The 14797-nt window shown below is 45.5% G+C and overlaps 1 protein-coding gene across 1 annotated transcript in view; it reads left to right on the forward strand.

Moving 5' to 3' along the window:
- Positions 1-2989: 2989 nt before the first annotated feature.
- The window catches only part of KCP (kielin cysteine rich BMP regulator), a 198599-nt gene continuing 186791 nt past the window's right edge, over positions 2990-14797 (forward strand). The window contains exon 1 of the mRNA XM_030216418.1: positions 2990-3408. Within this exon, the coding sequence (XP_030072278.1) occupies positions 3291-3408 (118 nt within the window). The 5' untranslated portion in view covers positions 2990-3290. The remainder of the gene's footprint in view (positions 3409-14797) is intronic.

Genomic DNA, 14797 nt, shown 5'->3' on the forward strand with positions numbered 1-14797 from the left:
TTCCTGTTCTCCTGATCTGAGCACAGCTATTGCCACCAGTTCTGCTAGAGAAGAGTTTAATAAACTTCACAAATAAGGTCAGAGCAGAAAGAAGTAAATGATAGCGGTGAGGATTGTGCTTTCAAACACCACATGGGGTTGTCCTGTACAGGAATGACAGGGGATGACATTGATTTTATGATCAGAGTGCAAAGGTCACACTCTGTGAAAAGACTGTTTCTCTGTCTTGCAGTAAAGATACATATGAAAGTCACAGCTGGATAAACCTGTACTCGCAGTGATTCACTATTAATTTCTTTGCCGGCACCAATGGTATCTTAACCTCGAAATAAAGTGCAGCACAAATAATTGACAGCACCAAAAGTTGCAGCAGAAAGATCTCTCTGCTTCCCAACGCCCACCTCCCATCAACTGTGTAAGGAAGGAGCTCCACCCTGCTCTGCTCCTAAGTGAAAGTTTAGCTTTCAGCAGTGAGATGATCTAGGACAGTGATGGGCAACCTTTTCAACTTGGTGTGTCAAAATTTGCCAAAAAACCGAGCATAACTCAGGTGGTGTGTCACTTCGAGAAAAATCACTGCTACTAGGACCGCCCCCGGGCCCCCCCTACCCGAGATCGCTGCCCACCCGAGGTCGCTGGGGCCCCCCTCCACCCGCTACCAGGCCCGGAACTAACCTTAAAGCCTCCTTTCATGTCGCAGCAAGCAGCAGCAGGGCAGACCTCTCCTCCTTCCTTCTGTGCTCCGCCCTCATGGACGTTACGACATGAAAGGAGGCTTTAAGGTCAGTTTCCAGGAGCGAGGAGGGAGGGCGGACCACACTGCGGCGGCGCCGCGTGTCATGGAAAATGGCTACGCGTGTCAGTGCTGACACGCGTGTCATAGGTTCGCCATCAGGGATCTAGGAGCACCTTATCTTCTGCCCTTAAACATTTGGGAAGTGGAGGGGGAACTGGGTTATGCCCTGCAGTGCTTTAAAGTGGAAAGAAGGAAATGAGAATGGAGTAATGCTGGTATGCCACATAGTATCTTTTAGAGTTTTCCAAGGTGTCACCTGGAAGACCTAATCACCTAATCACTGGACAAGGACTATGACTTAGACCACATCTTCCAACAACTCCCCCTATGCTTTCCTTCAAACTGTTCCCTCCTCTGGCCACTCCCACCCCCTTATCCCTTGCTCATTTCAACCTTCCCCCTCTGCCTCTCCAACCCCCTTCTTACTTGCCCATCCCACCTATATGCGTATCTCCATCATTATTCTGTTATACCACAGCTTGTACTCTCTCTGCTATACCTTGTAACCCCTATTATTATGTAAGCCGCACTGAACCTGCCTCGCGGGGTACAAATATAAATGCCAGGCAAGGAAGAGAGAAAGGATGCCGCTGGGGGAAGGGTTAGGGGTGAATTAAGGGCTGCTAGGCATTGGGCAGGGAGCAAAGGGAGGTGGCATGCTGGGCAAAGAAGAGAACGAAGAGGATGCTTTCAAAAAGCTGTAACCAGCAAAGAAGAGAGTGCTGTGCTGGAGCCATTGAAAGTACAGGGAGTGCTGTGCTGGAGCCTTTGACAGTAGAAGTGCTGTGTTGGAGCCATTGACAGCTGAGGAAGTGCTGTGCTAGAGCCATTGTCAGTGGAGGGAGTGCAGTGCAGGAGCCATTGAAAGTACAGGGAGTGCTGTGTTGGAGCCATTGACAGTTGAGGGAGTGCTGTGCTAGAGCCATTGACAGTAGGAGTGCTGTGTTGGAGCCATTCTCAGTTGAGGGAGAGCTGTGCTAGAGTAATTCTCAGTTGACGGAGTGCTGTGCTGAAGCCATTGACAGTAGGAGTGCTGTGTTGGAGCCATTCTCAGTTGAGGGAGAGCTGTGCTAGAGTAATTCTCAGTTGAGGGAGTGCTGTGCTGAAGCCATTGACAGTAGGAGTGCTGTGTTGGAGCCATTCTCAGTTGAGGGAGAGCTGTGCTGGAGAGGCCACTAGTAGGTAAGTTGGGGGAAGGGAGGAAATGAAAGAGGTCTGACCTAAGCTTTGGCAACATAGGCAACTGCTCCAATGCCAAAATGTGATAGATGCCTAAGAGTTGCCACTTCCATGTCTCCACCTGGGGCTGTCAAGTAACCTCCAAGTCTCTGCATGGCTCCAGAGCAGAATTTGGAAAAGAAACTGGTGCTGATGGTACTCTGACTCTTTCACTCTTTTTTCATCTGTCACCCCAGCAAGGCTGACATAGGGATCGGAGGAGAGGGGGAACTGTGGAAGATGGAAGGAAGGAAGATGAGTTTCCCCATTGCCTTCACTTTTAACTGGAGTGGGGGGTTCAGATGCCTAGGGTACTTCATACCTTTGCACTGATTGTGGGGCTCAGCTGGAATTTTTTAGATGGATTTTTGGGAGTCACCTCATTTACATATTTCCATTTTCAGGTTTACCTTTTCAGTGGACTCCATTGATAAGCTACTGACTGAGCCCCTCTGTCAAAAATGAATGCATGCAGGACTCCAGAAGCACAGCAATGGACCAAGAACCAGGGTTCAAATTCTGCCTCTCCTTGCATTTCTCTTCATTCAAGTGTATTAACACAGCTCCACTCTAGTTTACCCAGGATGCTCCTTGTGACCCTGGAAAAGTCACTTTGCTCTTTATTGTTTCAGGTACCAGCTAATATTGTAAGTGAATATGCTTGAGACAGATTTGCATACTGTGGCTTTCTCCAGTGTGTGCAAATTATCTTATGCATATTCATTGTGGTATCCTGAAAACTCCACTGACTTGGTGTGCTTCCAGGAGGGGGTTAAAAAGCACTTGAATTAGGCTCTCTGAATGTAACTGCCTGGCAGATGGGTTTGGAAAAGCAAATGATTAAACAGAAATCCAGTGCTGGCTTTTCCTCCCACCCACCAGACAAGGATCCTATTACAGCTGCAGCTTTCTCTTTCTTGGAAGGGGGGTAGGGTAGGTGCACCTTTTACCAAGAAGAGATCTAGTCCAAAAGAGGAGGTACCGAGGTGGCTGGGCAGCACAATTCCAGGGAGGAGAGCTGGGGGAGTGCACAGACAGACCCCCTTCCATCCTTCAGGGCTGCAGGAAGAGCCCAGGCAGGGGAGAGGAGTGGGGAGCAAGAACAAGGAAAGACAGAGGAGAAACTCACGTCTTCAGCAACTTTTTCAGGACTTTATTTTTTTGTAACTTTTTTTTTTTAATGTAGATATTTCCTGGGAGTTGCTGGCTCTGTTTCTGGTGGTAGCCTGCAGGCTGCTCTTTCTTTTCCCCTTCCCTGAGCCTGCCTAGGAAGGCAATGTCTTGGCTGAGCTGTGTGCTGCTAACTCAGGCGTTGCTGGGTCCTGGGCTGCTCTTGAGTCTGGAGACTGGGAATTCGGGTACAGATCTGCCTCTGAATTATTTTGATGACAATGGTAAGTCCGTGCTGTGGTTTGACTCCCCCCCTCCCCCCTCCTCCCTTAAAGCATACCAGTCTCCCTGGAGATCTGAATCCAGCACATAATTCAAATTGATGCTGGGGTGATGAACTGTCTTGCATTCGATGTGATAGTCTCATATCTGTGGGTCTACCTCACTATTGAGCAAACTCCTTCACTGTTCAGGGAGGTTTAATTTGTATTGAGTTTAGCACCCTTGATCATTTCCAAAAGTTGGCACCTATGGTGGAAAAAAAATAGAATCAATGTCCTTTAATCTGTTCAATGAAAAGTATTTGCAACCCGACTGTGGCTCTAATACTGTGTTGTACAGTCTCTGCATTACTGTCCCCAAATGCCCTGCAAGGACCCTGTTCCAAAACTCTCTATCCTAATTTAGTGCTAGATGCCTGGGGGGAGTTTCTGGTACATTGGGATGCAATGGAGTGAACTCGCCTCTTTCATTAGCTTACCTGCTAAGACTCCTTGTCATCACTTTGGTTCTGCTTACCTGATTTGGGACTTGAGAATTGTGCACTGTCCTTGCTTGGTTCCCCTGCTCCTGGAGTGGTTACCCAGGAACATGATCCCTGACAGATGTTTGTAGAGAATTCCCTGGGTTTCCAGATGTGGGAGAGTTTTCCTATCCTGGGAAACCGCTGGTTTTCCTTGCTCTGCTTCACAGCTGTCTGTGATTGTCTCCAATGAGCAAACGGGTCTTCTCAGAGAAAAATCTTCCTCAGGGTGCAGAAGGGAGGGTGCCATACAGCGAGACATGGGGCTGCCCGTCTGAGTTTTATTAAGAACCCGTCATGCACGCTCTTTTTGTACACTTTTTCAGCCTGCTTTCATCAGGGCAAAATCATGTGTAAGGTTAATGGATTCTTGCTTGGGAGATTTAGGACCCTCACTGCTTTCCTACTTCCAGAGTGTGAGGCCTGCAATAGAGGGGTCAGTAGAGGCTGCCTTGGAATTACTAAGCCCGAGAGCCGGTCTTGAAGGCACCCATAATTTTTTTATTTTTGTTACAGTTGTACCCCGCGCTTTCCCACTCATGGCAGGCTCAATGCGGCTTACGTGGGGCAATGGAGGGTTAAGTGACTTGCCCAGAGTCACAAGGAGCTGCCCGTGCCTGAAGTGGGAATTGAACTCAGTTCCTCAGGACCAAAGTCCACCACCCTAACCACTAGGCCACTCCTCCACTGTTGCTACTATTGGAGATTCTACATGGAATGTTGCTATTCCACTAGCAACATTCCATGTAGAAGTCGGCCCTTGCAGATCACCAATGTGGCCGCGCAGGCTTCTACGTGGAATGTTGCTAGTGGAATAGCAACATTCCATGTAGAATCTCCAATAGTATCTATTTTATTTTTGTTACATTTGTACCCTGCGCTTTCCCACTCATGGCAGGCTCAATGCGGCTTACATGGGGCAATGGAGGGTTAAGTGACTTGCCCAGAGTCACAAGGAGCTGCCTGTGCCTGAAGTGGGAATCAAACTCAGTTCCTCAGTTCCCCAGGACCAAAGTCCACCACCCTAACCAGTAGGCCACTAGCTTTAAGGTCCAATGAAGAAGCTTTGCCTGACAGCAAGTAAGGCGAATAAATAGCGTCTTTCAACCACCTAGCTATTGCAGCTCTTGATGCAGACATACCTTTATGTGGCTTGAAAAGAGAACAAAAAGATGATCAGAGAATCTAAAATCATTAGTAAATGCAAAAAGCACATCAGTACTGGGCCCTCCCTTTCAGCGAGAGGCTAGGAAGGTGAGCAGGTCAGAATGAGGTTCAGGATCGGGGAGGGGGAGGGAAGAGATCGTTGGCTTTGCTGGCTATAGGGTAGTTTAAAAGTAAGCCAGACCGTGGGCAGCCAGGATTGGTTGAGCAGGTCTTGTTGCTCCGGGGTAGGTGGGTCAAAAGGAAGTTTATTTATTGGCATGCCTCCAGGGAACAGGGTTCTTTCCCTGTTCCTTGGAGGTGGCTTTTCCCACCCACCCTCCCTCATCGGCCGGTAGAGCTGAGGGCTTGAAGGGGGGTTGTCAAGGGTGAGGCCTTATCTCAGCAGGTGGGAGCCCAAGCTACAGGGTCTCTGGCTCAACCCCTTGAGTAATCAAAGGGTCAGGTGACCTGGATGAATAATCAGGCATGGAGGGACATGCCAGCACCATAGGCCCTTGCTTGGCTGAGGCGGGGCCAGGGACATGTACGCCACTTTGCTGTAGCGGCGAGTGGTTATGGATGCTAATGAAGTTTGGTGGCTTTGATGTAGCTTGGGCTAAGTTATCTGGTTATTTCTTTTTGCGTTTGAAACTGTTTACAGTAAAGCTGCAGCCTTTTTGTTCCTTTATTTAAAGGGGGTTAAGAGTGTTGACAAAGAATAGGATAGGGTTAAAGGAATGGGTTGGTGGGGTGGTGGTGGTGGTGTTGGGAGGGGGGGAAATAATGGTTAGGGAAAGGAAAGGCGGGATCACTATCTCTGAAGTTATAAATTTAGCAATTATCCTAAATAATGGCTGATACCACAGAAGCACATTCTTACCTCTAACACAACATATAACAGGAAGTAGAAACGGACTGTTAGCCTGTGAGAAACAACATTTAGGTGATAAAAGAAACAAAAATAGCAGGGTAGAGGCTCTACTTTTATAAGGCTATTGAACAATTGAGGATGACCATTTGCATGAAGAGTTTTAAAAATGCAAGGCTATTGCTATTCCCTGAAGATGAGTATTTTGCAGTCCTCTGTGAACTGGACTCCGGGACCACCCTAGACAACGATAGCTGACAAGTACCACTTTGAAGCACTTGTCAATTTAATCAAATGTATCATCTCTCCCAACAACTTTGTAACTGTTTCATTAAGCATGCTTTTGGCTCCTAGCCTCTGCTCAATTGCCCTCTCCTTGTTCCTTCTCACCCAGTACTTCCCTCACCCTTAATTGTCTTGTCTGTCTGTATTTTTAGATTGTAAGCTCTATTGAGCAGGGACTGTCTCTCTGTGTCAGGTGTTCAGTGCTGCGTGCTTCTGGTAGCACTATACAAATGCTATTAATAATAATAATAACCTATAGCAGGGTTTCTTGGCCCATTCCTCAGGTTTTCAGAATACCCACAATGAATATGTATGAGATAAATTTGCATGCCCTACCTCCACTGTATCCAAATCTATCTCATGCATATTCATTGTGGGTATCCTGAAAACCTGATTGACTAGTTGCGTCCTGAGGATTGGGTTGAAAGCCCCTGACCAATAGGCAAAGAGCTGAAGCACTTCTTGTGCAGTCTCTTCTCAGAAAACCTATGCGCTGGTGCTGCTTGCCTAAGCGAAGCCTCTGCAGCGTCAGGGTTCAGCTCCCCTCCCTGGCCAGTGCTTGTCTTTAGTTCCTCTGCCTTGAGCTGGGCAGTACCCTCGCAGGTTAGATCTGATGTGCCCCCTGTGGGAAGAGTAACAAATCAGTCCAGCAATGCAACCTCTACCTCCTAGGCAGAGTTCTGGATTATCTGTACTTGCCAGGCATACCTTGTAACCATCTTCAGCGTTGCCTCTAAATGATAGAATTGACTTTCCATCTTTCTAGCCTGGATGGTATGATGTTGGACCCGCCTTCACTCACAGCATCATCCGCAGCTTAGGAATCACTTTAGTGTGCCATTTCTGAGGGAGCAGAGTTCTGGATTATCTGCACTTGGCAGGCTTACTTTGTAACCATCTTCAGCACTGCCTCTCAGTTATAGAATTGAGTTTCCATTTTGCTAGTCTGGATGGTGGACTCGGCAGTGCAGCATTGGCTCCATTTTTCACTCGTGTCATCATCCACGGCCTAGGAAGCAGCATTTTAGTGCACGATTTCTGAGGTGTGCTGCTGAAGGGGCACACCTAAGGGGAGTGTAATGCCCCTTAGTGGGCAACTTTGGGGAGGACTTATTTTTAGTATAGGTTTAGACAGTTATCTGCCTTTTTTTTTTTTTTACTTTCAGGTCAGCTAGTCATAAGAATTGAAAATGTTTTTGTCTTGTGCCTTATATTTTTCTTTTCCTTCTTCTATCCCAGAGTGGGGCTGGAATTAAGAGCATTGTATTACCCGTAGCTTCAGTTGGACCCCCTACAATTACTTGCCCTACCTAGTGATGGTTTTTATCATCCTGGTAGCATAGGGAACAGGCATGCTGGAGGTATTCGCTAGACCCATGGTAGATCTGGCAGCAACTTCAGAGCTTTGTGTACTCAAACAAGAGTGCGGAAGACTAGAACGTGCCTGGAGGAAGTCTGAACCACTGCTAGCTAAATCACTGTGGAAGAGTAAGATGCATTGCAATAAACAAGAACTTTGCAAGGCTAGAAGGCAATATTATACTAACTTAATTGGATCTGAATGTGGTAATCAGAAAACTCCTTTTAAACTCTGGAGCTAGTTAATTTCTTGCCCACAATCTTTTTAAAAGATGGAATGCCTTGATGCTGAGATTACGGCAAATTATTTTTCTGAAAAGATTGACATCCTTTGTAGATCTTTAGATACTAGTTTGTGTATTCCATCTCAGACTTGTCGTATTCATCTGGAGGACCGCCTTTCTATATCAGTTGTAATGGATTGGTCTACTTTTTTCAGAATATCTGAAAGTTTAGTAGGTTCCCTGCTTTCTAAATTGAACTTGTCACTTCTCCCTTTAGATTCATGTTTTGTTTTTTTGTTACATTTGTACTTCGTGCTTTCCCACTCATGGCAGGCTCAATGCAGCTTACATGGGGCAATGGAGAGTTAAGTGACTTGCCCAGAGTCACAAGGAGCTGCCTGTGCCTGAAGTGGGAATCAAACTCAGTTCCTCAGTTCCCCAGGACCAAAGTCCACCACCCTAACCACTAGGCCACTCCTCCACTGTTGCTACTATTTGAGATTCCACATGGAATGTTGCTATTCCACTAGCAACATTCCATATAGAAGTCGGCCCTTGCAGATCTCCAATGTGGCCGCGCAGGCTTCTGCTTCTGTGAGTCTGACGTCCTGCACCTATGTGCAGGACGTCAGACTCACAGAAGCAGAAGCCTGTGCAGCCTTCTACATGGAATGTTGCTAGTAGAATAGCAACATTCCATGTAGAATCTCCAATAGTAGCAACATTCCATGTAGAATCTCCAATAGTATCTATTTTATTTTTGTTACATTTGCACCCCGCACTTTCCCACTCATGGCAGGCTCAATGCGGCTTACATGGGGCAATGGAGGGTTAAGTGACTTGCCCAGAGTCACAAGGAGCTGCCTGTGCCTGAAGTGGGAATCCCATGTCCATCTTCGATTTTTAGAACTCCTCTTCCAGCTTCAGTACAATGGAGTTCTAAATTAGTAAATCATTATTTAGAGTTGGGAATTTTTTTTCACCCATTATGGGTAAAATAATTCTTACACCTCTCATAAAATATCTATCTTTAGGTTCTAGTCTGCCATCTAATTATAGGCTGATTGCTAATAACCCATTGTTTACTAAACTTCTTGAATCTATAGTCTCAACCCAACTGTTGGCCTATATTGATAAATGTTCTGCTTTACAGCCTTGCCACATGGTTCCATCCTTCTCATAGTGCTGAAACCTTGCTGTTGGCTTTGACTACTAAGGTAAGGCATGTTCTTAGTAAAGGCAGAAAGGCTGTGCTTCTGCAATTTGATCTATCGGCAGGCTTTGATATTCTTTTAGCTCTACTGACAGGATTAGGAATAGAGGGGGCAGTTCTACAATGGTTTCATAACTTTCAATGTTGTTCATATGCGGTGGAAGTGCGGGGTGCTCTTTCACAGTTTTGGCCCCCCAACTGTGGTGTCCCCCAGGGTTCATCCTTGTCTCCAATAGTCTTTAACATCTTTATGAGCACCCTGAGTAGTGTTGGACATGGGTGACTCCCTTTATTCATATGCAGACAATATTGTTATCCTTCGGGAAATGGATCCTAACGCAGATTTTAGTTCTTCTAAAATTACAGCTTGCATTTCTAAGATCCAGTTATGAGCCGATAGCTTTCGCTTGAAACTTTATTCTTCTAAGACCAAACTTCTTTGGTTTGGCGCTCGGATCCAGTCATTCCAGACTTCACGACCCTTGTTGCACCTGTTTCACTTCTATTTGAGTAAACATCAAAAGTTTGGGGAATTATCTTGGATTCATTGCTCACATTTCAGCCTCAAGTGAATAGTGTGTTGCAAAAATGTTTTTTTTTTAATTAAAGCAGTTGAGAGCTGTACATTAATTTTTGAACAACATCATTTTGCAATTTTGACTCAGTATATAGTGCTGTCTTACCTTGATCGTTGTAATTCACTTTATGTTGGAGTAATGGCTTGGCTTGTTGAAGAGACTACAGTTGGTCCAAAATACGGTGTCTTGTATGATTTTTAAAAAGTCTAGATTTAATTAAGTCTTGCCTCTTTTAAGAGAACTGCATTGGCTTCTGTTTTGTAAGAGAGTAGATTTTAAAATTTCCTGTTTTGTATTTCAATATTTTTTTTGCGGAGATATACCGGAAGAGTTTCTGTCATTGATATGACTTTGTAGCCTTCCTTTCAAGGAGTTTGCTCTAAAAAGTTACTTGAGCAATCTTTTTCATATAAGGCAGTGCCAGCTTGGAATGCTCTTCCTCATAGTGTCGGACTTAACAAATCTTATCTCTCGTTTAGAAGTTTGAAAACATTTTATTTTACGGAACTTTGCTGTGATGCTTGCTTTTATTTTTGCTTATTGTGTTCACATATTTCTTTCTGCCTGCTAATTTGATCTAAATTTGTATTTTTTCTATGTAAACCACTTCGGGACCTTTCTAAGGGAAGAATGATGAATAGAATAGAATACGCAGGCCAAGTTGCTCATATTAGCCAAAACATTTAAATTCCATTTCACTTTCTCGTCCTAATCGTCCCCTAACTCCAGTCTGTGGAAATAAGGAATCACATATCCCTTCATCCTCTTGAGAACAGTGAAGTCTTGGCAGGTATGTTGGTCTGTAAAACGTTTGGCTCAGATGAGTTGTTGGTTGATTGCCATTTTGAGGATGTTTTCAGAACATGTGAAGTCAGAGGCTCACCGGGAGCAGGAGAGAACTGTTTCCACGTATTTGGAGCTATGTTTTGTCTATGGCTTGGGGAAATCCATTAATTGAAAGAATGGAGCAGAAACTACTGGCCCTTGAAACAGTTCTAGAGGAAGCAGCACAGGGGCACAAGGGTTCAGCAGCAGATTTATACCCCTGGCTGCATTAGGTTTGTGGACAACCAGTTGCCTCCTCACCCCCAACCACTAGGGGTGCTATTTAGCCCAGCGGTAGCAACAGTCCTGTTGATGGCCACTAGATGCTGCAGTAGTTCAACAGGCCCATTACAGTTTAGAAAGTGACAAAGAAGAATAGCAGACAGGGGTGTAGCAGCCACCCAGTTTTGGGCAGGGCTGAGCCCAAAGTGGGTGGGAACTACAACTCCGTCCCTGCCATTGCCCCCTCCCTCACGGTGATTGGGAGGGGTCATTTAACTCTATGCCCCTGACCTCCCCAATACCTTTAAATCCTATAGGTCTTCGCTGGCAGCGAGCAGCAACTCATTCACCCTTGCTTGCACTGGGAAGTTGCGTCAGATGGAAGGCTCGGGCCAGTGCAGCCAGGGAAAATGAGTTGCTGCTCGCTGCTGGTGAAGACCTAAAGGATTTAAAGGTACTGGAGGGGGGTCGTGGGAGTGTAGTTAAGTGACCCTCGATCTCCTGGAGGGAGAGATGCTGAGAGCCTTCAACTGGCAGGGCTTGGGGATCCCCACCAGTCACATCGCTGCTGTGCCACTTGCTGGGTGGGCCTGAGTCCAAAGTGGGTGGGCCTGCACCCACCCAAGCCCACCTGCGGTTATGCCACTGATTACAGAATGGCTGTAGTAGTGCCGCATAGCAGCTGATGATATTGACTCAGGCAGGGGCGGCTACCCATAGGCACTTGCCTATCCTACTGATAGGTAAATCCAGCCCTGCAGGTGATCAGAGCCGACTTAACAATTAGGCAAACTAGGCAGTCACCTAGGATGGCTCATTCTGGGGACAGCAAAGAACAGCCACAGTCAGAGTGCAATAGAGCCAGACAACTTCACTAACTCGGAGAATCATTAACCCTTTCTTTTGCCTGTTTAATATTTATAACTATGAAATCCAGTTATGGGGCGCATTTACTCATGGTTGGCACATGCTAATGATGTTAACAAATGATTCTGTATATCTTTTTGAGGATCGTTCTGGGAAAAATGATATTGAGGTAAACATAAATGCTGATTTGAATTATTTAAAATCCTGAAGGGGATTGAGGGCCTGAAAAATAATTGGGGGGGGGGGGGGGCACTAGGCTGGTTGGTTTTTAAGGTTTTGATGGATTCTTTTATTTGCACAAACCAACCAGATCTTTAAGGTCAGCCTCATTGAATGTATTAGATGTACCCTCTTTTTGGGTTATCCGTTTAGAGGAATCAGGTCCTTAGTTTTTTTTACATCATTGGGCCTAGTCTATGGAATGTCTTTGCCATTAAAGTCAATTACAAAGTTAGATCAATTTAAAAAGCCTTTAAAAACTGTGCGTTCCAACAAGATTAATTGAAAGGCCTGTGAAACTGAGAAATTGAAGAAGTACAGTCTTTGCAGTCAATGTATTTGATTTGAGGATGATGTATTTTATTATTTAGTAGAATGTGTATGATTTTGTATGTTTAATTGTAAACATATTATGTGGTCTACACATTTTAGTAAATAAATAAATAAATAAATGTTCTTCTGTGGTAGAGGTGAGCAACCATGGTCCTTGAGGGCCACGACCCAGTTGGGTTTTTAAGATTTCCACAAAAAATATGCATGAGATTGATTTGCGTATACCAGGGGCGTAACCAGACTTCGGCGGGAGGGGGGTCCAGAGCCCGAGGCTGTCTCTTTTAATGGTGATGGTAGAGCGTTCCAGAAACGGGGGCATGGGTAGCTGAACGACGAGGCAAAGAGCAGCTCATATCTCAAGTTCCTGCAGTTAGGAAAGTGGAGAGTCAAATAGGTGCGGGAGGAATTCCTGGGCGGGAGGTCGATAAGGCTAAACATATAGGCTGGGGCCTCCCCGTAGACAATCTTGTGAACGAGAACACAGACTTTGAATTCAATTCTTTCTTTGATCGGGAGCCAGGGGAGCTTTTCACGGAGGGGCTTCGCTGCCTCAAACCGCGATTTGCTAAATAGCAGTCGCGCCGCTGTGTTCTGTGCAGTCTGAAGTTTCTTAAGGACGTGCTCACCATAACCCCCTTATATTGTATGGTGAGCCCTCCAGGATCAGAAAAATACCTGCTGTACCTCACTGTACACCACTACAATAGCTCTCAAGTTTGAAGGTGTCACCTATATGTAGGTGCAGTAGGTATTTAGTGTGTTTTGGAGGGCTCATATGTTCCACTACAGGTGTACCAGTTAGAGCGGGCTATGAGCCTGGGTCCCCTTCTCTACAGTTCATTGCACTGATCACTGGCTTATTCCTGGGACCTGCTTGCTGCTCTAATAGGGAGTCAAAAATAGCAACTTGGACATTTTTGAGAGAAAAAAACATCCTTCTGCCACCTTCTGAACTTTTTGAATGTTTATTTTGAAAACGAGCCCCCTTAACCTCTACTATCTGTTATGAGCTCAATCTGTGTAATTAGTCTCTCATATTAATCTCTGTATGGCCTTCTTTAATACTTACTTAATGCTACTGTTTTATATAACCACAAGTCAGCTTTGTTCTGTAGTGGCCACCCCCTCCTCCCTCAATGGCCACCCCCCTCCCCCCTCCTTTTGGATTATTGCCCTGATCTCATTATGAGATTTTTTCAAAAACAGTTCTTTGAAGTTTTTTTTAGCTTAATGTGAGTCCTTCTGGTAATGAAATAACCAAACGTGTTCTTATCTGGTTCTAATCAGAGCTTTTCTAACCCAGCTGATATTCAAGAATGGGGTGTGTTGTGGGGTGGAAGAGGGGAGGGTGAATTTGGGGTTGGAAGTTGCCAGAAAGAAGATAATCTGTGTTCCATAAGGAGGAAAGTGTCCTTCTAAAACTTTAATAACTGAAAAAGTCTTTAAAAATATGAACAGAAAAGGAACAGCCATATGCCAGTGGGATTTGCAATGATGGAACAACTCAGGAAAAGGGTGCAAGAACTTGGTTGCCAGTGAAAAGAGAAGTGCTAAGAGAGGGTTTCTTGCTATGTAGACAGAGGTGGGGAAGAGCTGGGCGTGTGCCATGAAGTGAGATCTGGAGGACAGGTGAGTCAGGGACAAGACTGTGCAAAGCATTCTGGGACGTGTAGTCTATGCATTGCATGGCTCAGAATGCTTGACCTGGGAAATGAAAACTCCAGACCAGACCAGGCTGCCCCTAGCTGTGGGGTCATTACTGTTTCTTCCTGTGACTCAGATTGTGCTTTTGTGGTTCCTGATCTCACATATCCTCTGGCTGGAACTGACATCCTTAGTAATGCATGCCTTTCAGTATATTATTATGAGTTATTTTGTCATGCTCAGAGAGCTCAGACCTCAGGCCATGTCTGCTTACCATATCTCTTTATCTTTCCTTACTGACTATAAACACATTTTCCTGTCCTCTGTGTGTGCTGGCCGGTAGCCAGCTCTGACATCTGAGTCTATAACACACACACTTGGGACCGTGGGGCTCTGAACTTACAATTTAGAAAGTCAAATGGCCAGGGGTCTCCCCCACCCACCACAATTCTTATCCCAGAGAAGATGAAAGACCAAATTAGCTAAAACATGTTGTTCTTTTCATCTGCTCCCAGCATCAGTGAAACTGCCTCCAGTTCTCTCTGACAGAGAAAAAAATGTATACCGAAGGCCCAAGCTTATACAGAATGGAGCTGAGAGCACAGCTGGGAACTGTGACCTACAATCTCTCATTTTTAAAAAATCACCCGACCTCTCTGTTCACAAACATACCCCTCATTCTATAATGGGAGTTGCCTAAATGCACACACCATGGCGCTGAAAAATCGGTGTGGAAAAATGTAAGCGCTGAGCACTATTCTATAAAGATTCCGTGTCCTTTATACAATAGCGCTAAGCAGGGCTTTTTTTGAGGAGGTACTTGGGGGGTACTGAGTACCGGCACTTTTCCATTGTCTGCTAAAATTGATCCATGGTCCCCAAGTTTTAATGAAAGAGCTCAGGCTCTACCTGCCTGGTCATAGATTCTGTGACTGGTTGCAGGGGGCCTGGCTATTGTGGGGTGGGTTCCTCAGTGATCACCTCACCCCTGAAGAGTGGCTTGGCATTTGAGTACCGGCACCTTTTTCGCTGGGAAAAACGCACTGGCGCTAAGAGCATAAATGGTGCCTCACTTTAGGCAACGATAA

This window comes from Microcaecilia unicolor, chromosome 10 (assembly GCF_901765095.1).
Source record: "Microcaecilia unicolor chromosome 10, aMicUni1.1, whole genome shotgun sequence".
Lineage (NCBI taxonomy): Eukaryota > Metazoa > Chordata > Amphibia > Gymnophiona > Siphonopidae > Microcaecilia > Microcaecilia unicolor.